The sequence below is a fragment of the Saccopteryx leptura genome, chromosome 1, assembly GCF_036850995.1.
Source record: "Saccopteryx leptura isolate mSacLep1 chromosome 1, mSacLep1_pri_phased_curated, whole genome shotgun sequence".
Taxonomy (NCBI): Eukaryota; Metazoa; Chordata; class Mammalia; order Chiroptera; family Emballonuridae; genus Saccopteryx; species Saccopteryx leptura.
In genome coordinates, this window is record NC_089503.1 from 300,918,860 (window position 1) to 300,943,826 (window position 24,967).

The 24,967-nt window shown below is 36.7% G+C and overlaps 1 protein-coding gene and 1 non-coding gene across 2 annotated transcripts in view; one reads left to right on the forward strand and one right to left on the reverse strand.

Annotated features, from left to right (window-relative positions):
• Positions 1-24,967, forward strand: part of CDK17 (cyclin dependent kinase 17) — a 99,808-nt gene that overhangs the window by 29,396 nt on the left and 45,445 nt on the right. Inside the window, exon 2 of the mRNA XM_066357268.1 lies at positions 22,974-23,120. Coding sequence (XP_066213365.1) covers positions 23,003-23,120 — 118 coding nt within the window. The 5' untranslated portion in view covers positions 22,974-23,002. The remainder of the gene's footprint in view (positions 1-22,973; positions 23,121-24,967) is intronic.
• On the reverse strand, positions 22,484-22,559 carry TRNAP-GGG (transfer RNA proline (anticodon GGG)). The gene has a single exon. It is a non-coding gene; the product is annotated as a tRNA-Pro (tRNA).

Sequence of the window (24,967 nt, forward strand, 5' to 3'; positions counted from 1 at the left end):
GGAACAGCTTGGTGTTCCCCTCTCTCTCTCTCTCTCTCTCTGTCTCTCTCTCTCTCTCTCTCCCTTCCTCTCTCGCTGAAATTAGTACATTAAAATTTTTTTTAATTAAAGATCGTATCGTGTTAACTTTCTTTATACAGGTGAATATGCAGGGTCTTTCCAGTTTTCCTTTGGAGTAAAAGGAACAATAGCCTTAATTTACTGTTCTTTGTTTAGTACAGAAATAACTCCTCCCTTCCTCTACTTATTTTTTTTTTTCTATTGAAATCTTCCTAGACCATTCCTATAGATGCAGCATACCCAGGACTGTGTTTGTAACCTCACCCATTTCCTAAAACGCACACCAGAGTGTGACAACTCTTGTCTGTGTTAAATGGTAGACTAGTGTGTCTTGATTATATGTATTTTTAGCCCATTGCTTTCTTTTGATAAATCTAGGCCTCCCATTATTCTCTGAATAGTACTAGACACTAGAAAGGTTTTATTGAGCATTAGCTTCTAGAGATTTCAATTTTGTTTCTGCTATGACTCGCATGACAGCATAATTTCACATATGGAAAGCCATAAGTAACTATAGATGAGAGAGACTGAGAATTATGAGCAATGGCTAACTCAAGCTGTAAATCCACTCTTCTGTCTCATTCATTATTGGTGTTATGTTAATATAGAAATAACACTGAATCTGCTGTCATGCATTAAGTATAATTCAGATGTTCTTTATTTCAATGATTAGTATGAAATTCAGATGTTTACTATTTGAGCACAAAATATTAATTGCAAAAATTCATCACAGAATTGAGAACTGCTCTTTTATGTTGTAAGTCTAGCAGCTACCAAAGGAATTATCACTATGATAGAAGTCTGTTCTTGATCTTGGAGGACATTGAGTTAGAACCAAATACGAAGAAGAGCAGAAATCATTAAAAATAACACGAAATGAGAAAAATAAAGTAAAAATATGCGTAGGTGTTTTGCAAGTATTAAAATTTTGTTGACTTATGATTTTAATATTTCTACTCAGAAAAAAGAAAAGGACCCGGATAATTTACCAAATCACCTCCTTTGGTATTGTGTACCTTCCTGATAATTAATGGCATTGATCTGCCTATAATCTGAGGTAAATCTTCTTAAGACCACTGATACATATTTACCATTTCTGAATGTCCAGAGTTATGGGTACATTATATTCCTGGTATTATAAAGCTCATTTATACAGATCAAATTATAGGTTTAAATCTTAGCCAAGTACTTCAAACAAGCATAAGTTGCTTTGTTGTTGTTGTTGTTAGTGCAATTTAAATAGCAGCTCATAATTTCATTTCTTATTTTTCGGAGATGATTTTTACTTTCTTTTTTTTTTTTTTTTTTGGTATTTGTCTGAAGCTGGAAACGGGGAGACACAGTCAGACAGACTCCCGCATGCGCCCGACCGGGATCCACCCGGCACGCCCACCAGGGGCGAAGCTCTGCCCACCAGGGGGCGATGCTCTGCCCCTCTGAGGCATCGCTCTGTCGTGACCAGAGCCACTCTAGCGCCTGGGGCAGAGGCCAAGGAGCCACCCCCAGCGCCCGGGCCATCTTTGCTCCAATGGAGCCTCGGCTGCGGGAGGGGAAGAGAGAAACAGAGAGGAAGGAGAGGGGGAGGGGTGGAGAAGCAGATGGGCGCTTCTCCTGTGTGCCCTGGCTGGGAATCGAACCCGGGACTTCTGCACGCCAGGCCGACGCTCTACCACTGAGCAAACCAGCCAGGGCCGATTTTTACTTTCTTCATGTCTGTTTATCCTATATATTGTAATGCACTAGATATAATGTTTCAGGTATTATATGTATTATACACAATATAATAAATCAGGGAATGGTGTGGTTTATAGGAACTAAGGGAGCTTTTCGTATGGATATTTATTTTACTTTCCCTTATATGAAGGACTGGGTCATACTGCCCATAATGACAAAAAATGGTTTGCTGTGAGGAAGGGTAACATCCATGTTTATATATACATATATGAATGTGGCATAGTTCTCTAATAGAATGTCTAACACTTGACAACGCTGTTCTCAAAAAGAGTTTATTAATAATTTTGTTTAAAACTACATTGGCTAGTCTAGGAAGGCTGGGTAGCAGTGGAAGGTTTGCTGGAGGCTTTCTGTCCTTCCCTTTGTGTCTGAAAAATCTTCTTAGAAGTATAATTCAACCAGGAGTAATTAAAAATTATTTTGAACCATTTGTAGAATTGAGTTTGGAATTTTTTTTTACAATTCTTCCCAAGAAGGAATGTTTATAGGTCTATTGCAGAGGTATTATCTATTTTGTATAAATACCGTACAGTTTTAAAAATACAAACAAAAAACTATCTGATAAGATACCCTTATTAGGAAATAATTTGTTCTGCACATTTTGGTTAGATGATAAGTGAAATTTGTTAACTTTCAGTTAATTTGATATCACTAAAATTGCTTATAAAGTGTTGTTTTCTTTTGAAAAAGATTATCATGAATGCTTTGACTTATTTTACTCAAGAATATAACCTGAGTTCTCAAAAATTATCAATAAAAGGAAAGGCAGTTTGTGTTTCACTCCTCTAGGTTAATGGAAAGAAAGAACACATGGGGTTTGAATTTTGGCTTTATCAGGATTTGCTTAGTAGCTTAATGATACTGGTGAGTCACTTATGTTTTGAACTTCTGTTTTCTCATTTGTATAATAGGACAGGTAAATAATAATATATTTATTATTTATTTATTTATTTATTTATTTATTTTACCTCACTAAATTCTAAGAATCAAATAAGATGATGGATGTGAAGATGAGGACTATTCAAAACTGCACAGGGCTAGGAACATAGTGGTGTTATTCATGTTTTGGGGTTTTTTTTTTAACGGTATATTGGTAAATTCTCTACATTGTGGCTATTAATACATATCTCATCTTCAAGGAGGAAAACAGTTTTGTTTTTATTTAACATTGATATATTTAAGGACAATTTTCATGCTTTTTAAGTTTTATAAATACATAAATATTAATACAATACACAGTCTGACCAGGTGTTGGCACAGTGGATAGAGTGTCAGACTGGGATGCAGAGGACCCAGGTTTGAGACCCTGAGGTCACCGGCTTGAGCGTGGGGTTGCTGGCTTGAGCCTGGGATCATAGACATGATCCCATGGTCACTGGCTTGAAGCCCAGGGTTGCTGGATTGAGCAAGGGATCACTTGCTCTTCTGTAGCCCCCTGGCCAAGGCACAAATTAGAAAGCAATCAATGAACAACTAAGGAGCCGCAACAAAGAATTGATGTTTCTCATCTCCCTCTCTTCCTGTCTGTCCCTATCTGTCCCTCTCTCTTTCTATCTCTGTCTAAAAAAAGAAAAAAAAGAATATATAAACATTTAGAGGTTTATTACATTGGCAGAGCATATTTGTGATAAAGAGACAAAGGTTTGGTATCTGAAAAAGATTTCATTGTAGCTGCTGCTTTCGCAATTTAACATGTTCCTTGTATATCTTGTTCTTTCTTAAATTTTGTGATGACTTCTAAGCCTTTGAACATTGCTTTTTCCTGGATGAGACTGACCGTAGGGCTGAATTTCCAGCCTTCTCACTAAAAGGGAGGAGTAATTTTTACTAATCTTAAATTATTTTTTCAAGGTAGTTTTTTAAGTACATTTGTGAAATATAGAGGAAAATATTTTCATTTCTTCATTTTAGGAGTAAAATAAAAGACCAAGCATACTGAAAGGATTTACTATAATCTTGCCATTTTTCTTGTTAGTACCCAATGAGAGGGTTGTTGTGAGCATAAGAGAGAAAACAAGATGAATGGAAACAGAACAGCATAAAAAAGAAATGGAACACAGCCAGGTGATTTAACATGTATATTTCAGCAGTACATCTGGACTTAGAAAAATTTTAAGGAAATTGACCAGGCTAATGAAAAAACTCTCAAATGGAAGCATGATGGAATGAAGAGCACAGAAAAATATGGTGGGTGAGTGTATAAACAATGTCCAGTATGGCAGTGTTATATTGAAACACAATGTATAATGTATTTAGAAGTAATTATATGACAGCAGTAGCAAATGTCTAAAATTTAAAAGATAGTACCAAAGTTTATGAGGATGTGGAACAACTGGAGGGTAAACTTGCTGGTGGGAATATAAAGTAGTACATACAGCCACTTTGGAAAATTGGACATTCCTTAGAGAGTTAAACATAATTATCTATCATATGACCCAGCAAAAAATGAATTGTACGCGATGTTCATAGAAACTTTAATCACAATATTAAAAAATTGGAAACAACTCAAGTGTTCATTAATAAGCTAATGAAAAAATATTCTATACAGTGGACTACTCTTCAGCAACAAAAAGAAACAAACTACTGATATATTAGCCAACATAGGTAAGTTTCAGAATTACTATGCTGAGTAAAGAAGTCACACGTGTAAGAGTACATTCTTTTATATGATGTAGTTTACACGAAAGTTTAATGAATGTACTACCTTAAAGGGATGCCTGATCACCTTCCATCCAGCACAGCGAGTACTCCTTCAGTTTGCAAAATTAAACAATTCATATTTTTAAAGTCATGATTTCTTGAGCAAATAGTGCCTCATGGAACTCTAGGATGCTGCAGAACCCCAGCTGAAAAACTACTGAGAGTTCTGATTATAATAATGCTAACTGATGATATATTTACTTTCTTTCAGAACTAGAAATAATGTGACTTTTGATTTCTCACCTTGAGGCCAGTGATAGTATCATCTGTGTCTCTGTCCTTAGTTCCTAACACATGATTCATATATACTAGGTACTTAATAGTATTTTAATTAACAATCATGCATACTTATAGGTAATGACTTTACAGGGCAGAATTTCTGATAAAATTATCTGATGAAGGAAAGGATCTTATTTTGATAATTTTTTGGCATCTGAATTCCTCAGATACTGAGATGTTTGCACCAAATATTAATGTGGCATCAAAGATTATGTGATACCTCCCCCCCAACAGTTACACACTTGAGGCCTGATTGGGCCTTTCTAGTTCAATCCTTCCAGATCACTTGTTTGCGAGATTGAATATGCCTCATTCTCACAGCATATCTTCACCAACCCTTGCATGACTGACTGTTCCAGGGAGGATCCACATCTACCCTTCATAATACCTCTTAGGTTATCAAGCCTATTATATCTCACTTTAGCCTTTAAGTGTCCCTTCTCTTCCACCTTCATTTTGCTAATAGAGCAGTCCCCTGGTTCTTTGGCATACTTTCATCATTATTACTTAAGTATGCTAGATACAGGGCCACCAAAAGAGTTTCCAAGTCTTCTAGTTAATATTGATTGCAATTCTTTCCTCCAGTATTTAGTGGGGTTACCCTGGCCTACATCTCTCAATTCCAGACATTTTCCTTCATTATGCTGCACTTTTTTAGGCACCCATGTCATTCTTAGTGTAATACCCTTTAGTGCAGGCCACCTCCCCATCAGCTTAACTCAAACAATTTAAATCTGCATTTACTATTTTCCAAAATGAGAATTTCGAGGACATTTTTCTGTTCCTATTTTATGTCCTGTGTAGTGTAGGATCTGTCAACTATGTATAATTTAAATATCTTATTCTACAATACTGAAATTTTAGGGAAAAAATAAATGCTTTCTTGAAATTTCTTTATACTTGTTGAGGGATATAGATTGTTTAATCTTTCAGAATTTTGATGAGGAGTTGGTTTGCATTTGACCTCTTTATTTGCTATTTGAGTTATGTTGTTAAACCTTTTTAAAATCAATTATGTTTGTTACTTCTTTTTAATCTTGACTTTTTAATACATCATATATGTTAACATTTCATTTGATGTTTATCTCCAAATGCTAAACATTGTGAAATTGAAAATTATTCACATATATTCTACCTCTTGGAAATATGGTAGGAATTCCTGCTCTTTAAAATTAGGTATGGTCACGTGACTTGATTTAGCCAAAGAAGTGTGAATAAAAGCATGTGATACTCCTTGTTAAGTCACTCAGATTTATTGGTATTTGTTACTGTAATATAACCTAGTCAAACCTGACTTAATACAGTTAGTGTTAATCAATGTGACTTTTGTAGAAACAGCATTTATTGAACAAGCACATGTCAGATAAAAAAGTTGGTCTTCCACCAGGGTATAGTTGTCTTTTGAAGTTCAGCCCAAGTGCTTGTAAATAATCAGTGTAAGTTATGAAGAGAATCTGTCAGAATGATTGGTTAGGTGCCCTATTTGTGGGCAAAATTGTGTAATGACAAGTAATAGGTAATATTGGCCAGTCAGGGAAAGAAGGAAAGCCAAGAATGAAATGTTATGTCACCCAAGAGACCAGATCATATATCTGATACACTAAACAGAAACCATTTGTTTCAGGGGAAAAAAAATTAAATTCATCTGACTATAGCAGTTTTAGAAACTTATCTGTTAAGTGACTAGCGTGAAATTACATAGCTACTTAATGGCAGGACTGGGAAAAATAAATTAGCCCTGTTTGACTCTAATTCTGTGTCCTTTTATTATTAAGAGGTTTCACTTATTTTCTGAAGATTTTTAATCCACCCATAATCTTTAATTTAAATCTCTCTTTTCAATCCTTTTTTACCCCTAAATTTAGTAACATCTTTCCCCAAATTTTTAAAGAATCATCTTAATCACAGTTTATGGCTAATGACACATTTTCCTCACTGGATGATCTGGTCATCTAGTGTGTGTGTATTTATACATCACTAAAATAATTAGTCTGTGATCCAATGTCTCAAACATTGCCAATTCCTTACATCTTCCTATGTGTTCTCCTTGATTCTCCCTGTGGAAGCTGTCATCCTGAACTTTGTATTTCAGTCTTTTGCATTTTATAAATGTTTATTTAAACAATATATTGTTTTATTTTTTCTTTATAAAAATAATATACTAAATGTTAGTCTTCTGGACTTTTTCATGTTACTAATATTTGTTCTTGTTGCTTATGGTTGTAGTTCGTTCATTTTATCACTGTATAATCTTCTGTTCTGCATAATTTATTCATTTTCCTGTCTGTAGACATTTGAGTTGTTTCTAGTACTTACGCTGTTATAGAAATGTTACTATGACCATTTCTATTCATATATCTGCATAAACGTGTGTTAAAACTTTCTCTTGATTATATATACAGAATAAGAATAGTAAGACCATAGATTATGCAATGTTTACCTCTATGAGAGTGTACCTGATTAATTTCTACTATTGTTATAATAATATTGTTCATTTATGTTATTTTTTTTCTTATCCGGGATTGCCAAGAGGTTTGTGTGTTTTATTAATCCTGTGAAAGAACCAGGCTTATTTATTATGAAACTTGCAGTGATTTAGATAAATTATTATGGTTTAAACTAAGGATTCACATTAGAGATGGAAGAGGATGGGATTAAGAAATCTGAAGGATGTGAAGGCACCATGATCTGACTTGATAATCCAGTTGGAGATGGCAGTTGAGAAAGTAGAAAGGGGTATAGAATGATTTCTGAGTTTCTGACCTGTTTACCAATTGAGTATAAATGTCGTTATTTTTTCCGATTTTGCAGTTAAAAACTGCCCAAGTCAATTTTGTTTTTCTTTCATTAGTTTCTATGCCATTTTCTAATTTTAAAAATAAAGTATTATTGCTTCATGAAAGTTGGTGGACTACTGTTTTTCTGTACTAATGCTTGGGAAACATTTTATATAAACTACTCCCCTCAAAGAATTTAAAGCTATTATTCTAATATTACCTTAGTTCACTCTTAACCAAATAAAATAAGCTGAATTGCTCTAGCAAGATAGGTAGGTACTACACAAATCTGTAAAATCCCAACACTTCTTTATTGTCCAAAAGTATTTGTTTTTAAAAAATTAATAAATAATTTGAAGCCAAGAATAACCTATAGTCTACTATAATCTTTCTGCAGTTGCACTTTGAGAAACAGTACTTACATGCAAATGCATGATTTAGGAGTTCTCATCACTTAACTGAGATGTAGAATGATAGTTTGAATTTTTTTGATTTTTGAATTTCATTGCAGGAATTTAAATTGTTTTTAGAGTAGTAATGTTTTACTAGCCACTAGAGGTGAGATAATTGGCAAAGCAAGTGTTTTAGAAACAGTTCTTTATATCTTTCAGTGAACTCTCCTGGCTTTACAATTTAAAGCTTATTTTAGAAATCAGAGAATGTAGTAAAATAAATTTAGCTACAGTGAAAAATTAAAAGAATTTGATCCATCTACAAAGATAAAAATTAATGGAGTGTTACATTTTTCACTGTATTTTTCAGATACCAGTTTTTTCCAACTCTTCGCTGCTTTTTCAATGGGCCTTTTACTTTTTGTGTATAACTTGTGTATCAAACTGAGGCATTACCTCAAATCATTACAATTGCTCTCTTGGTTCTGCTCTAAGTAAGACCATTATTATCAAAAAGCATCAGATGACATTTCTAATAGATGACTTTTTGAATTCTCTGAAACAGAACAGCTGTTTCAAACAAATGCCCTTTCTGTGGGGATTTATTATCTGTAAGTCAATTGATTATTATTCATGATGAAGTATCTACATTTGCAGTGATTTTTAAATCAGACTTTAATCATATTTTGTATTTTAACTTATAGCCCAACAGGAATACTGTTTAAAGAAAGTAATTAAAATAACTTAATTTTTAGTGGAAAAATATTATCTTCTAACAGCCAAAAGGTTTGGGGGATCATTTATACCAATGCATGTGTTAAGATACAACATTAACATGCCTGTTAGAGGTCCGTTGGTGACTGGTTTAAGTTTTGTCTAACCTCTTTGAATCCGGGGGATAATGAGTTGGCTTGTCATTTCATGTACCTGTAGGGGTTCCAATATAGTGAACTAAATGTCTTAATCTTTCCAGCTTTTTTAAAGTCAGCCAATCAAATTATATTTTACATAAGTTTTCACATCAGTGAAACAGTTTTCAAGAAAGTGCAATTTGAGTATCTCTTTGTTGAGTGAATTGTTTGGCTTTGTAACAATTATAAAAAATTTATGTATTAACTTGGAGTTATAGTCACTTGCAATACTGCATCTTCATTCTGCAAAATAAATAATACCTCCCTAAATTCTTTTTTTGTATTTTTCTGAAGCTGGAAACGGGGAGAGACAGACAGACTCCCGCATGCGCCCCACCGGGATCCACCCGGCACGCCCACCAGGGGTGAGGCTCTGCCCCTCCGGGGCATCGCTCTGCCAAGACCAGAGCCACTCTAGTGCCTGGGGCAGAGGCCAAGGAGCCATCCCCAGCGCCCTGGGCCATCTTTTGCTCCAATGGAACCTCGGCTGTGGGAGGGGAAGAGAGAGACAGGAAGGGGGGGGGGGATGGAGAAGCAAATGGGCGCTTCTCCTATGTGCCCTGGCCGGGAATAGAACCCGGGTCCCCCGCACGCCAGGCCGACGCTCTACCGCTGAGCCAACCGGCCAGGGTCCTCCCTAAATTCTTGTAGGCAGAGTTTATAATTTCATTTATCTTTCCTCCTTCGATGCCTTCTATATTAACTGGGACTTAGTAGAACTTCTTTGTGAATGTTGAACGAATAAATACAAAACATAAAGGTGAAAACCTAGGCAGAGTTGTCAGAATGAGATGGTGATCTAAAACTTTGCCAGTTAATAGATTGCCTTTAGGTGGGGAGAAAGACCAAATGTTATAATAGAAGACTGATCTCTATTATTTCCTTCCTTCCCTCCTTCCTCAAGGAGATTGAGTTTTAGTGGAGGGAATCAGCAATAAACCAATTTGTAGAATGTCAAGGATATGGAGAAAATTAAAACAGGTAAGGGAATAGAGTATAAACTGGGTGTAGTTTACACTGTAACTGTTTCATACCAGGTGACCAGCAAAGTGATGTTTGAGTAGAACCCAGAAAGATCAGTTAGGATGTTCTAAATATTACATTTAGAGATAATGTGGCTTGGATCAGGATTTTAGCAGAATCTGGATGTATCAATAATTTGAAGTTGGAGCCTATAGGTTTTGGTGATGCATTGATTGTAGGGTGTGAAAAAAGGGAAGACAATCATAATGGGTGATATGCTAAGAGTTTCCATTTACTGGACTAGTGAAGACTACAAGAGGAGCAGTGTTTGTAGTAGTGGAGATAACCTGTGTTGGTTTTTCCCCTTGATATCTGTCCCTGATGCTAGACTTTAATTCTTTTGTAATTAGAAAAGAATTGCTTCTTAACTCTTTGGAAATTTGGTACTATGCAAAGGAAACTGAATTGGGATCCCTGCTATAGAATTTTAAGACCTGACTCTCTTTCAGAAATCTAGCCAAGTCACTTTATTTTTTGAGCCTCTTAAAACTCTGTTTCCTTAATTGTAAAATGAATTGGTTGGCCCAGATTGTCTCTGACATCCTGTCATTTGTCACAATTGGTTTCTCTAGTCATTCTTTTTGGAACTGCTTTAATGACTTCTTTATCCGCTTATTTATTGTAGGTATTCCTCATGTTTCTGACTTCCCTTGTATTACACATACTCTTCCTGGCTTCACTTTTATAAGTGTAACTCCCAGACCCACACTTTAGACTTTTCCTTTTTTTCTGAGTTCCAGATTTATTTAAATTTGTTCCAATAGTTTCAATCTTGAATTTATTTTTTTCCTAAACTTGCTCTTCTTCCTGTGTTCAGCAATTGGTAATTGTGATTATATGATTACACTATTATTATTAATAGCTGACCATTAACCTTGTTGAATTATTAATGTTCAGTTTGCTGAATAGATTAATCAGAATTAACTTTGGGAAACTAACCTACCTATCAGATCATAGTTTGCTTGAGATCTTAAAACTCTTTTATGGAGCCTGCAAGGTCAAAACTAAATTTTCATAATACTAAAACATTATTTACCTATTTTTTTTATTTTCTTGATATTTGCATATGTATTGGTGTTTAAAACTACTAGCTCCTTATGTCAGATCATAGCAATGCCATTTTTGCCTACATGCATTTACAGGGAAAGACACAGTTTCAACTTAAGGTTTTTGCTGAAGCAGTGAAAGATTGATTTTCTTAAATCTCACCCTTGAATACATTTCTTAATATTCTGTGTGATAAAACATGTGACACAAAACATTTCTGCTATATGGTACAGCTATACAGTGAATAGCAAACATCTGTTTAAAAGATAGCTACATTCATTTAAATAAATGGATGTTTGTGACATAGTTGAGAGGGGGAAGCTGAAATATAATACTTGATAGAAAAACAGCCCAATTTGGGTCAGGATTCTGTTACAGCTTTAGTTATATTTAGTTCACTACTGGTATCAAATGCTTTGAGTGCAGAATCAGAACTTTACCTTCATTGAGGCTTGGGATTTGAGCACCTGTGAGACTCAGGCAATCTCTTCATGCTTTACAACTCAGCCAACAGTTAGTAAAACTGTAAGAGGTCTATCGCTGTGTCCCAGCCCAGCTGCTGGGATTTTAAGCAGCTGGGACACTTTCTTTTCTCTTTAGCCCCACCCCTGGAGAAAGCATTCACCTGGTACCCTGACTGCTCCCTGTAATGTGCATGGCCTTTCATTTGGTGAAGGCTCTGTGACCTTTGGGGAAAGTTTTCGCTTAGATCTGCTACCCTGGTCCCAGCATTTTGCACTTACCTCCTCACCCCCACCCCCAGCCCCGAAGCTTCTCAGTACTTGGAATCCTTTTGAGAAAGTGCAGGTTTGCTTTATGAACAAGACCACTCAGGATTTTAATGTCTTGCCAGCCCCCATACATCTCTTACAGTTCGGTTAAAAGTTGGATTGCTCCTTTTGTGACACCATGGATGGACCTAGAGATTAAACCAGGCAGAAAAAAAGACAAATACCATATGATCTCACTTATGTGTGGAATCTAATGAACAAAATAAATTCATGAACAAAACAAGAGACATGAAAACATGGAGCAGACTGACAGCTGTCAGAGGGGTGGGGGAAAGGGGGAGGGGACTGGATGAAAGAAGGTAAAGGGTTTAGCCAAAAAAACATGTTCATAACACATAGACACAGACAACAATGTGGTGATAGCCAGAGGCAAAGAGAGTGTGGTTAGGTGGAGGGGAAAATGGGGATGGAGAGAAACTTTGCTGGAGTGGAGGGCTCATGATGTAGTGGGCAGATGGTGTTTTATGGGATTGTATATTTGAAACCTGCATGGTTTTGTAAACCAGTGTGATCCCAATACATTCAATTTAAAAACATAAAAAAGGCTAGTTTTCCCCATCTTTAGCAGGTTCAGTCTTTTCACCATGACCCTAGCCATGTTTTCATTCCTAGAAGGGACATGTTTCCTCTAGAATTTAGTTCATTTATGTTTCCTTGCATCTCTGCTCTCTGACTTTAAAAAACTATGATTTCATAGTCTGTCTGGCTTGTTCTTAGATGGGAGAAACAATAGTCTTTGGGGAGATTCTACATTCTAATTATAAGCATTACTCCTAATACATAGTTTACTGTGTCTAAAATATTGGTATAATCTGTTTACATTGAAATTATTTAGCCAGTTTTTGTTTTTTGGGTTTTTTTTTGTATTTTTCTGAAGCTGGAAATGGGGAGAGACAGACAGACTCCCGCATGCGCCCGACCGGGATCCACTTGGCACGCCCACCAGGGGCCACGCTCTGCCCACCAGGGGGTGATGCTCTGCCCCTCCGGGGCATCGCTCTGCCTCGACCAGAGCTACTCTAGCACCTGGGGCAGAGGCCAAGGAGCCATCCCCAGTGCCCAGGCCATCTTTGCTCCAATGGAGCCTCGCTGCGGGAGGGGAAGAGAGAGACAGAGAGGAAGGAGGGGGTGGGGGTGGAGAAGCAAATGGGCGCTTCTCCTATGTGCCCTGGCCGGGAATCGAACCCGGGTCCCCCACACGCCAGGCCGACGCTCTACCGCTGAGCCAACCGGCCAGGGCCTGGGTTTTTTTTTTAAAGTAAATTCTGCTGAAATGAGGTATTGGCTTTATTTTAGGCTTGGTGAAAACTGGTATAAATGCCTGCTGACAAAATAGTTAAAATTTTTTTATTGTAGTGAATATACATAACAAAAATTTACCATTGTAAACATTTTTTAATTTTTATTTATTTATTTATTTATTTACAGGAACAGAGAGAGTCAGAGAGAGGGACAGATAGGGACAGACAGACAGGAACAAAGAGAGATGAGAAGCATCAATCATCAGTTTTTTGTTCATTGATTACTCTCTCATATGTGCCTTGACCGTGGGCCTTCAGTAGACCAAAGAACCCCTTGCTGGAGCCAGCGACCTTGGGTCCAAGCTGGTGAGCATTTTTTATTTTGCTCAAGCCAGATGAGCCCGCGCTCAAGCTGGTGACCTCAGGGTCTCGAACCTGGGTCCTCTGCATCCCAGTCCGATGCTCTATCCACTGCGCCACCACCTGGTCAGGCGCCATTGTAAACATTTTTAAGTGTACAATTTAGTGACTTTAAGTACATTCACAATATGCTGTAGCTATCCCCACTGTCAGTTTCCAGAACTTTTTCATCATTTCAAACAAAAACTCTGTACCCATTAGAAATCTCATTGTCTCCTTCCTATACTTAGTAACCACTATTCTGTTTTTATCTATTTTCCTACTCTGGATAGCTTATTTCATTTAGCATAATCAATTCAAGGTTCATTCATATTGTAGCATGTGTCAGAACTTTTTTCTTTTTATGACAGAATAATATCCCATTGTGAAATAGATAGACAGGTATCACATTCTGTTTATCCTTTCATCTGTTGATAGACAATGTGTTTTTCACCTTTTATCTGTTAGCATGATTAATGCTGCTATTAACATTGGTATGCAAGTAACTGTGTTTTCTTTTCTTTGGGTTATATCCCTAAGAGTGGAATTGATGGGTCATATGATTATTCTATGTTTAACTTTTTGAGGGTCAGTTTTCCACAGTGGCTGCATTTTTTAAATTCCCACCAACAATGCAAGTGTTCAGTTTGTTTACATCCTCACCAACACTGTTACTTCCTTTTTTTCTTTAATGTTAGCCATCCTAGTAGGTGTGAAGTGGTATATTGTGTTTTTGATTTCTCTGATGAGTAATCATGTTGAGCACCTTTTCATGCACTTGTTGGCCATTTGTATACCTTCTTTGTTGCAATGTTTATTCAAGTCATTACCTATTTCTTTTTCTTTTTTTTTTTAATTATTGAGTTCTTTATTTATTTTGGAAATTAAGCCCTTACCAGATTCACGATTTGCAAATATTTTCTCTCATTCTGTGGATTGTGTTTTCACTCTCTTGATACTATCCCTAGATGTACAAGTTGTTGTTGGTTTTTTTATGGATCTTAATTTGTCTACTTTTTTTGTTCCATGTGCTTTTGGTGCCATATTTAAGAAATTGTTGCCAAATTTATTATCATGATATTCCTCCATGTTCTCTTCTAAGAGTTTTATAGTTTTAGCTCTTAATTTAGGAATTTAGTTCATTTTGAGTTAACTTTTATATATGGCATCGGTAAAGATGCAATTTCTTTCTTTTTCATGTGAATACATTCATTTTTTCCCAGTACCATTTTTTGAAAGACTGTCTTTTCCCTATTGAATGGTCTTGGCACCCTTGTCAAAAATCAGTTGACCATAGATAGGTTTGTTTTGCAGCTCTTTGTTCTGTTCTCTTAGTGTATATGTCCAGTCTTATGCCAGAACCATAATGTTTTAATTACTAAGCTTTGTAGTAAGTTTTGAAATCAAAAAGTGCCAGCCCTCCAACTTTTTGTTATTCAATTTCAAGACTATTTTGGCTATTTAAGGTCCCTTGGAATTTCATATAAATTTTAGGATATGTATTTCTTTTTCTGCAGAAAACACCATTAGAACTTTGATAGGGATTGCATTGAATCTGTAGATCACTTAAGGTAATAATGTCATCTTAATATTAAATCTTTCAATACGTGAAGACAGGATGTCTTTGCATTTCTTTAGGTCTTTACATTATTTCAGCAACATTTAGTAGTTTTCAGTGTTTAAGTTTTGCGCTTCATTGATTAAAGTTTTTCCTAAATATTTTACTGTTTTTGGTACCATTTAAATTTCTTTTTAGTATGTTCATTGCAAATATATACACATACCACTGACCTGTGTGTGTTGATATTGTATCCTGCAGCTTTGCTGAATTCATTTAGTAGCTCAAATAGATTTTTATTTGTGGATACTTCAGGATTTTCTACATAAGATGAGATCATCTGTGAATAGGGTTAATTTACTTATCCCTTTTCAGTTATGATGCCTTTTCTTTTTCTTGCCTAATAGCTCTGGCTGTAACTTCCTAGAAGTGGTGAAAGCAGGTATCCTTGTCTATTCCTGATCTCTGGGGAAAAGTTCATTCTTCACTATTGCATATGACATTATCTGTGGGTTTTTCACATATGGCCTTACTCGTATTGAGGTAGTTCCTTTCTATTCTTAGTTCATTGAGTATTTATATCATGAAATGATATTACACTTTGTTAAATGCCTTTTCCACATCAATTGAAATGTTTATGTGTTTTTTTCTCCTTCGTTCTGTTAATGTGGTGTTGTTACATTGATTATTTTCTCAAGTTGAACCTCCCTTGCCTTCTAGGGTGAAATCCCACCTGGTTATAAATTTAATTCTTTTAGTATGCTGCCGAATTCACTTTGTTAGGATTTTGTTAAGGGTTTTTACATCTAAATTCATGAAGGATATTGGCTTATAGTGTAGCATTGTTGTCTGGTTTTGGTGTCAGAATAATGCTAGCCTCATAGAATGAGTTAGGATGTGATCCCTCCTCTTCAATTTTTTGGAATATTTTTGGAAGGATTCTTGTTCATCTTTAAATACTTAGTAGAATTCACCAGATGGTAGAAGTCATCTGGTCCTGGGATTTTCTTTGTTGGAAGTGTTTTGATTACTGATTCAAACTTCTTACTTGTTGAAGGTCTTTTCAGATGTTGAGTCTATTATTTTAGTAGTTGTGTTTTCTAGGAATATGTGGTACCTATTGTGGTACATTTGATGGTATCATACAGGTCACTTAAGCTCTATTCAGTTTTCTTCATTCTTTAGTTTGTTCCTCAAACTGGGTAATTTTGACTTTCATCAAGTTCACTGATCTCTTTTTTTATTATTGCCTACTTAAATCTCCTGTTCAACACCTCTAGTAAATTTTTCATTTAGTGTACTTTTTTAGCTCCAGAATTTCCATTTGGTTTCTTTCTATAATTTGTCTCTTTATTGATTATATCATTTTTAAGTATGTTTTCTGATTTCCTATAGTTTTTTGTCCTTAGTTTTCTTTAGTCCTTTTAGCATATTTAGGACAGTTGATTTAACATCATTGCCTACCTAATTCAAATTCTGGGCTTCTTTGGGAATGGTTCTTGTCATAGTTTATTGGGTTTTGTTTTGTTTTTTCTTACGAATGGCCACACTTTCTTGTCTGTGTGCTTTGTAAATTATTTTGAGACCTGGACATTGTGTGCTAACTGGAAACCAGACTCTCCCACTACACTGGTGTTTTGTGGCTGCCATTCATTTGTGACTTTCCCAAACTATTTTTGCAAATATATATTCCTTGTTTTATATGGTCACTGAAGATTTTATTCAGTTATCTTTGCAATCAACTAGTGACCTGGAAAATATGTTTTAAAATACCTTGCTCAAACAACAACAAGAAACTGTTGCTCTCTCTCTATATATATCTTCCAATAGATGCTGATGCAGGAATCCCTGCAGTCTGAAAGGGCCTAAAGGAAGACAGGTGTCTTTATTTGTTCCAGTCTCATAAGGGATCAGTGAGACTAACTAAAATGTGCAACACACATTCAAAGTTTTTGATATCCAGGTTTCCCACTCTCCATCCTGGCACCAAGCAGCTGTTGTGAGAATGTGGGTTGCTATCTCCATTGTTAGGACTGGACTAAGGAATGGGCAGTGTTAACTGGTTTGCATATATGGTTTTCCTATCAAGATCAGCAACCTCTTCCTTTAGCAAGCGCTCTCCTGGTTGTTATAAGTGTCCAGTCAGGTTGCAGAGTTCCAAAATAGTTGGTTCTGGTTGTTTTTTTTCAGTGTGCTGGTTGTTTTTTTCCAGTTTACTGGTTGTTTTGGTGATGGGAGCAACCCCAATAACTGTCTGTGATGACATTTTGCATCTCAAGTGTCACAATAGTCTTATATTATCTTTCTATGAGTAGAGGAACATCTTTGGTGGGTTTATTTTTTATGGTTTGTGTTTGATTATTCATGCTATCAAAAGAAAAGAATCAGGCACGATTTCAGCCAAAGGGTTGAGATATTTAAGTGTTTGGGGGAAAACACCTATAATCGTGATTAAAATTTTAATTCAGTGATCTGTCAGTGTTTTGTACAATAACTTTGTATTTTTTGCAAATATGAAATTTGTGTCTCTAGTGAAAAAACTTAATTTTTAAATGTTAGTTAATTGTCGATAAGTATGGTTAGCTCAGGTGTCCTAAAGAGCCTCTTACATGTTTATCATGATATAATTTTTGTGGGAAAAATAATAGAAAATTTGCTTACATGACACTCAATGAGATCACCTCATTTAGAACAGATTTAACTGAAAGCCATAGTCAGTGCTGAAAATGTTAGAAATAAATAAAGCTGTATTTGTGATATCATATTACTCTATTTGATATTTTGAAAAGATTGAACATAGCAGGGTTAAATGGAAAAGTACTGGTGTGCTACTAAGTATTGGATTTTAATTCAAACTAAAAACGCTCAATTTGTTGTATATGTAAATTGTTTTTTTACCTAAAGAAAAGTAATTTAGGCATTTTTAAAACTGCCTTTAGCTTTTTCTTTAACTTCTATAGTTATTAACAAGAAATTGTTTTATGATTTTCAAAAGCATAGAAGAGAATTGCCACTCTAATAAGTCCTCTAATATAAGAGAAGTTTGAATTATAAGGTAAATTTACGTCCACATAATTTCTTATTGGAAGTTTCAAAAAGGCCATAATATGGCACCATTTATACAGGTGAATACTCATAGTAGAGGATCTAGTTTGGGAGTGTTTACTGTTTCACAGCTGTTGTCTTTTTTTTTTTTTTTTTTAACAGGGACAGAGAGAGTCAGAAAGAGGGATAGATAGGGATAGACAGACAGGAATGGAGAGAGATGAGAAGCATCAATCACCAGTTTTTCATTGCCGTTGCGACACCTTAGTTGTACACTGATTGCCCTCTCATATGTGCCTTGACCGCGGGCCTTCAGCAGACCGAGTAACTCCTTGCTCGAGCCAGCGACCTTGGGTCCAAGCTGGTGAGCTTTTTGCTCAAGTCAGATGAGCCCGCACTCAAGCTGGTGACCTCGGGGTCTCAAACCTGGGTCCTCCACGTCCCATTCCGACGCTCTATCCACTGCGCCACCACCTGGTCAGGCAGCTGTGTCTTTTTTAAGACGTGTATATGTATGTGTGTGCTTCCCATTCCTAGAGCAAAACTCAGTTGGCATACCAGAATGGTTACCTATATTCTGTAGGTAAATAAGATAGTTACATTTTCAGGATTAAAAAAAGAAATAGACTTTTCTTAATTGTGTAGTACAGTCCCAGATCAAGTTTAGTCCCAAATGAGTTTCTTTTAAGCACTTGTAGTTGATAACTGATTTTGAACATTTTCAGCTGTAGATAAATAGATAGATAGATATGGAGAGTTTTATACTGTCTTTCGGAGTATCATTTATTGCCCTTTTTACCTTTATATATATATATATGTGTATATATGTATATATATATATTTTTTCCTCCCTTTTTCCTCTTTTCCAAGTGAGAGGAGTGGAGATAGAATCCCACATGCATCCAGACCAAGATCCACCAGGCAACCCCCATCTGGGGCTGATGTGCTGCCAATCTGGGGCCATACTCACAACTTAGCTATTTTTAGCACCTGAGGCAGAGGCTCCATAGAGCCATCCTCAGCACCCGGAGCTGATGCGCTTGAACCAGTCGAGCCATGGCTGTGTAAAGGGAAGAGAGAAAGAAAAGGGAGGAGGGGTATAGAAGCAGATGGTCTCTTTTCCTGTGTGCCCTGACAGGGAATTGAACCCGGGACATCCACACACTGGGTCGACGCTCTGCCACTGAGCCAACTGTTCAGGGCCACCCCTTCACCTTTTAAGATTTGATCTAACTATGACAAAAAAGCTAGAGATATTTTTGACATTAAGAAAAGAATAAAGATTGTTTTGCATTATAGGTGCATACTTATATAGGTGATACCAGCATTGTCCGGTAGAAATGTAATACAAACTCTGTGTTTAATTTTAAAATATTTTACAGATATATAAAAAGTGATATTAATTTTAGTAATACATTTTACTTAACCAGATATTCTTTTTAAATACTATATTTTTAAATTCAGTGTTTATTTTGCATTTTATAGTACAAGGCAGTTTGGACTAACCACTTTTTAAGTGGTAAGAATGGGGCATTACTTTGTTATATGAATTTTTTTCTTGAAGATTTCCCAAGACTTCCCAAGATTTCCCCCCCCCCATGCTTGGTGATTTGCCAGGACACAGAAATCAGAAAAAAGCTATTAAACTCATGATTTAGCGAAAAGATACAGATAAAATGAACAAAGGGACTGGCTGTGTAGATTGGAGTCCAAGAAAAACCATGTGTGAGTTTTCAGTTATCCTCACCTTTTGGCATTGCATGGACAATACTTCATTCTTCCATCCACCTTGTACGATGACCTTGTATATGCAAAATATCAGCCAAGGAAGCTAACCTGAGTTTTGGTGTCCATGGTTTTTATTGGGGGTTAGTTATGTAAAGATAGAAGTACCTACATGATTGTCCTTAGCTATTCAGTTTCAGCTTCTCTTATCCCTCTTCTACTCAAAAAACAAACTGATACAAGTGTGGCTTGAACACCAGGCATACAGAAACAGCCATTTACCATAATTTACATTGTTAACATAAATTATCTGGTGTGGCCACTGTTAGTTTCAATTATCTGGTTTGGCCCAAGATCTCAGGTATACAAAGAGACATTAGGCAGGATATTCGAAGGGCTCAGAGATTATCTCCTAGCAACCTGTCATAGGCTAGTCTTTTCTTTATAATGTGCAGAGTTTGAGCCCCCCAAGCTTGAAGAGTTACACCTATTCTGCACAGAGCAATTCTGGTGTCTTACAATGGAAGGTGTCTCTAGTATAAATTCTTACAGAAACAGAAGGGTAGATGAAATTAGCAATAGTTCAATCACCTTAAATATCTCGTATGCTTTAAACCAGGGGTCTCAAACTCGCGGCCCGCCGAACAATTTTGTGCGGCCCGCAGACTAATCCACAAAGTTCAAGAAAAGTGTTGTGTAACAGTTGCCTTTTGTAGACCTAGTGCGGCCCGCCGAAAGGCTGTGATCTTGCTTTGCGGCCCACATGCTGAGTTGAGTTTGAGACCCCTACTTTAAACAAATGACATGGATTACTGACTGTCATGGTAGAGGTATGTAAAGTCTAACTATGAGAAGTAAAGAATCTAGTAGTATTTAGAACATCCCTGAAGCTACAGGTTTCTTAGTTGAAATCACCTCCTATAATTTACTGACTGCTTCCTAGAAATTCACCTTGCTTGGTGAAGTACATGTATTATCTCTTCTAATCCTCATCCAAGCCTCCATTTATTGCCTATGATGGAGAAACTTGTATCAGACTGAAGCTCCTGCTGAGAACTAGTTGAAAAGCTAGTGAAAAAAAAATGAGTTTGAAGGCATTATAGAGCTTCCGAGTCACTCAGAACTGAAGAATCATGATTCAAGGAGAAGGGAGACATTCTCTGTGCTGGATTTCCTCTTGTCAAGATGCTAGAGGTGTAGACAAATGACTTGAAAAATAGCATTGGAAAAGATATACAAAAGGCTTGCCTTCCAGTCTTATTTCTCTGCTCCATGATGTCTTTGCTAGAAAGGTCAGAATGCTGAAGAAAACCAAGTTTGAATTGGGAAGGCTCATGGAGCTGCATGGTGAAGGTAGCAGTTCTGGAAAGTTCCTGGGGATAAAACAGGTGCAAAAGTTGAACAAGGTGATGGATATGAGCCCCCAGTCCAAGAATCTGTTTAAAATTAAAACATTTAATAGTGACAAAAAGTCATATTTGTTGGGGGGAAAGGAAAGAAGAAAGCTGTCAATTTTATTTTGACATTCTGTTAATTGTGAGATACATCCTGACTTCAGAAATGTTAAATGTGGGGAGAAAGGTAAATGGCAATCCTCATTTTAAATCTCAGTTCTATCATTAATTGTTTGACTTTAGTTGGGGAACTTCTTTGAGCCAGTTTGCTTATTTGCTTCCCAACTCTTTAGAGTTAGGAAGATTAAACAAATTAAGTGAACAAGCCAGGCAGAGAAAGAAAAATATCATATGACCTCATTCATTTGAGGAATCCAATGAACAGTGTGAACTGAGGAACGGAATAGAGACAGAGGCGGGATCAAAGGGACCAGAGGGAAAGGGGATGAGAAGATGGGATCAGAGAAGGGAAAGAGATTGGTGAAATTATATATACATAACACAGCGTTATAGAGAGCAAAAAGCAAATCGTGGATGGAAGTGGGGAGGGCATTTGGGGGTAGGGGGCAAGGGGGATGTTGAGGGGTACACGGGGGTGAGGGGATGTATTCAGTGGGACACTTGAATCTATGTAAACACAATAAATTTAGATCAATTGAAAAAAAAAGAAATATGAAAGTAGCCCTGGCCTTGTAGTTCAGTTGGTTGGAGTGTCATCCTGATACTCCAGGGTTGTGAGTTTGATCCCTGGTCAGGGCACATGCAAGAATCAACCAGTGAGCACATAAATAAGTGGAGCAACAAGTTGATCTCTCCCCCCCTTTTTAAAATCAATAAATAAATTTTAAAAAATTAAAAAGAAATATGAAAGTGTCTAGATTGGGGTAGGCATTTGATACTGATTAATTTGGCTTTCAACTCTTCTTTTTAAAACTTGGCATTGTTATGATAATAGGCAGAGACTCCTGATAGCTGACAAAGACAAAAAACAAAGTAGATCCCCAATAAATTGGCTAAATAAGAATTTACAAAAGAAAATTCCTGTTTATAAAGTGTCAAACATTCATTATTCTCTACCTTGCCTTTTTTTTTTTTTTTTTGTATTTTTCTGAAGCTGGAAATGGGGAGAGACAGTCAGACAGACTCCCGCATGCGCCCGACCGGGATTCACCCAGCACACCCACCAGGGGCGAAGCTCTGCCCACCAGGGGGCGATGCTCTGCCCCTCCGGGGCATCGCTCCGCAGCGACCAGAGCCACTCCAGCGCCTGGGGCAGAGGCCAAGGAGCCATCCCCAGCGCCCGGGCCATCTTTGCTCCAATGGAGCCTTGGCTGCGGGAAGGGAAGAGAGAGACAGAGAGGAAGGAGGGGGGGGGGGGTGGAGAAGCAAATGGGCGCTTCTCCTATGTGCCCTGGCCGGGAATCGAACCCGGGTCCCCTGCATCCCAGGCCGATGCTCTACCGCTGAGCCAACCGGCCAGGGCCTCTCTACCTTGCCTTCTTCACCTCTTCCTATCTAAAGATATTGACTGGTTCCAATATGATGATTGGTATTTATAATAATAGAACCTATGCATCAAAGTAGTGTTGATATTTTCACTATCTTGGTTTTTAAAAAGCACATTTCAGGAAAATTTCCTACCCTAAATTTAATTGTGATATTAAAATGTCAACCATTAGTTTGTAGAATTCCGCTTTTCTGATGATGCTATATAAATATAACATTTATCAGAGCGAGTGATTTTCTCAGAACTGGGTTGGATTTTGTGTTTGGCAGAAGTAGAAAATCCTCATATATTTCTGTTCTGAACATTCTTAGTAAACTCAGAACGACATTTTCCTTGAGCTCTAAAGTATTCATGGATTAATTTTGTGTTCATTCTGTTCTGTTCTTTCAGGATATTTCAAGCCACATTCAATCGATAGGATGAAAAAATTTAAGAGAAGACTGTCCCTTACACTTCGGGGAAGCCAGACTATTGATGAGTCACTGTCAGAACTAGCTGAACAAATGACTATTGAAGAAAATAGCAGCAAGGATAATGGTAAATATTTGGTGGCGGGGGAGAGGGGAGGAAAGATGCTTCACACTTTTGATTACTTTATAAACAGAATGCATATTTACTTTCCTGATTAGTTCTTAATAGTTTACTTTTATTTATTTTTTCCTTTGGGTCCCTAATTCTTAGGAACAAGACTATACAGCTTTCCTTGCTTGCTTGCTTGCTTACTGGAATGTCCTACTCTTACTCTAAGAGAGTATCTGGTCTCTAATCCAATGAATTCTTTTATCTCATTTATTTTTCCATTGTTATTGGTTCTTAAATAAGAATACCTTGTATAATATCCTAGTTGAGGACATTTATAGTAGATAGGCATATAATGTTTCAAACAGTTCACAATTTTTTTTTTTACAAAGTAAAGTAGTATACAGAGGTTAATATAAAATACAAAGAGTTTATTAAATTAAGTGGATTAAAATGCAAAATTCTGCTGAAATTTATAGAATAAGACTACATATTCAAAACTGAATTATCCCTATAGATGTCATAATAATAACAACCAGGAAAGAGTTTACAAGAATTGCTGCCAGGCTGACCAGGTAGTGGCAGAGGGATAGAGTGTCGGCCTGGTGGCTAAGGACTCAGGTTCAAAACCCAAAGGTCACTGGCTTGAGTGTGGGCTCAGCCGGCTTGAGCGCAGTCTCATCAGCTTGCTGGCTTGACATGGGATCATCAACATGATCCCAAGGTTGCTGGCTTGGCTGGAGTCCCCTCCCCCCCAACTTCCTTTGGTCAAGGCACGTAAGATGCAATCAGTGAACAAATCAAGTGCTACAGCTATGAGTTGATGCTTCTCCTCTTTCTCCCTTCCTCTCTCTCTCTAAAAAAGCAACAACAAAAAGAATTGTTACCAGTGTCATGGTGTGGAGATTCTTTGGCAAGCCTTCTAAGTCTGTGCCTGAAATTCTTCTGAGAGAGAGTTGTGGTAGTGGGTAAAAGCACGGATACCCCTACCTGCTCCAGCTGAATGTAAATGCCCTTATTGGGAGAGACAACAAAACAATGGAAAAGGCTCTTTCTGGGCTTTTAGTTAAAACTTATGGGTTGGAATTTAGGATGCACTTACACACTTATTAATGTATGATTCTGGGTAAATAACTTATTCTACCCAAGATTTAGTTTATCTCTTTTCCTCAGAAGAGTCATTATTTACTCAAGGTTATTTGGCTCTTTGTGCTATGGGAGAACATAGCTGAGTTCTTTAGAAAATTTAAAATAATAATTTGAATATAATTTACTTATATTACAGGAGGCAGACATTTTGCATTTGGGTCAAATCTGAAAGATAGTTTTATAATGTCTTAGTTTTATTTCTCTTGACAGAAACAAAATTCTTCATATTCTCTCTCAGACCCCCTTTGAATTCTTACTATTAATTAAGCCCAGTGTTTTCATTCTTATGATGGAAGATTCTTGCTAGCTATTTGCCAGTGATGTACAGGAGTTTTAACTGTTGTAAGATATGCTTAATTTATAACATGGTGAAATGTTGAAAATATTTTTTTCAAGTAGTACATATTTACTTTATTAAAACTTTGCTTTATTATAACAGTAGCTTCAACAGACAGTGAAGAAGGAAAATAGGAGCTCTGTAGAGTTTTCTCTTGACCTGAGTTACTTGAAATAGTACTTGAAGATGTCATTAATAGATTCTGAGATTGCTGGTAGCATAGGCTAACTCTGAGTTATAATCCGCTATTGTTTATTACCAATGTGTAACAGTGCATAGATTCTCACCAAGAGCTTTGACAAAGATTCTGTACCTTTTTCGTCATCTATCAGTTTCTGATAGTTGGTTCCAACATATTCTTTCTTTATGGAGTTTATCT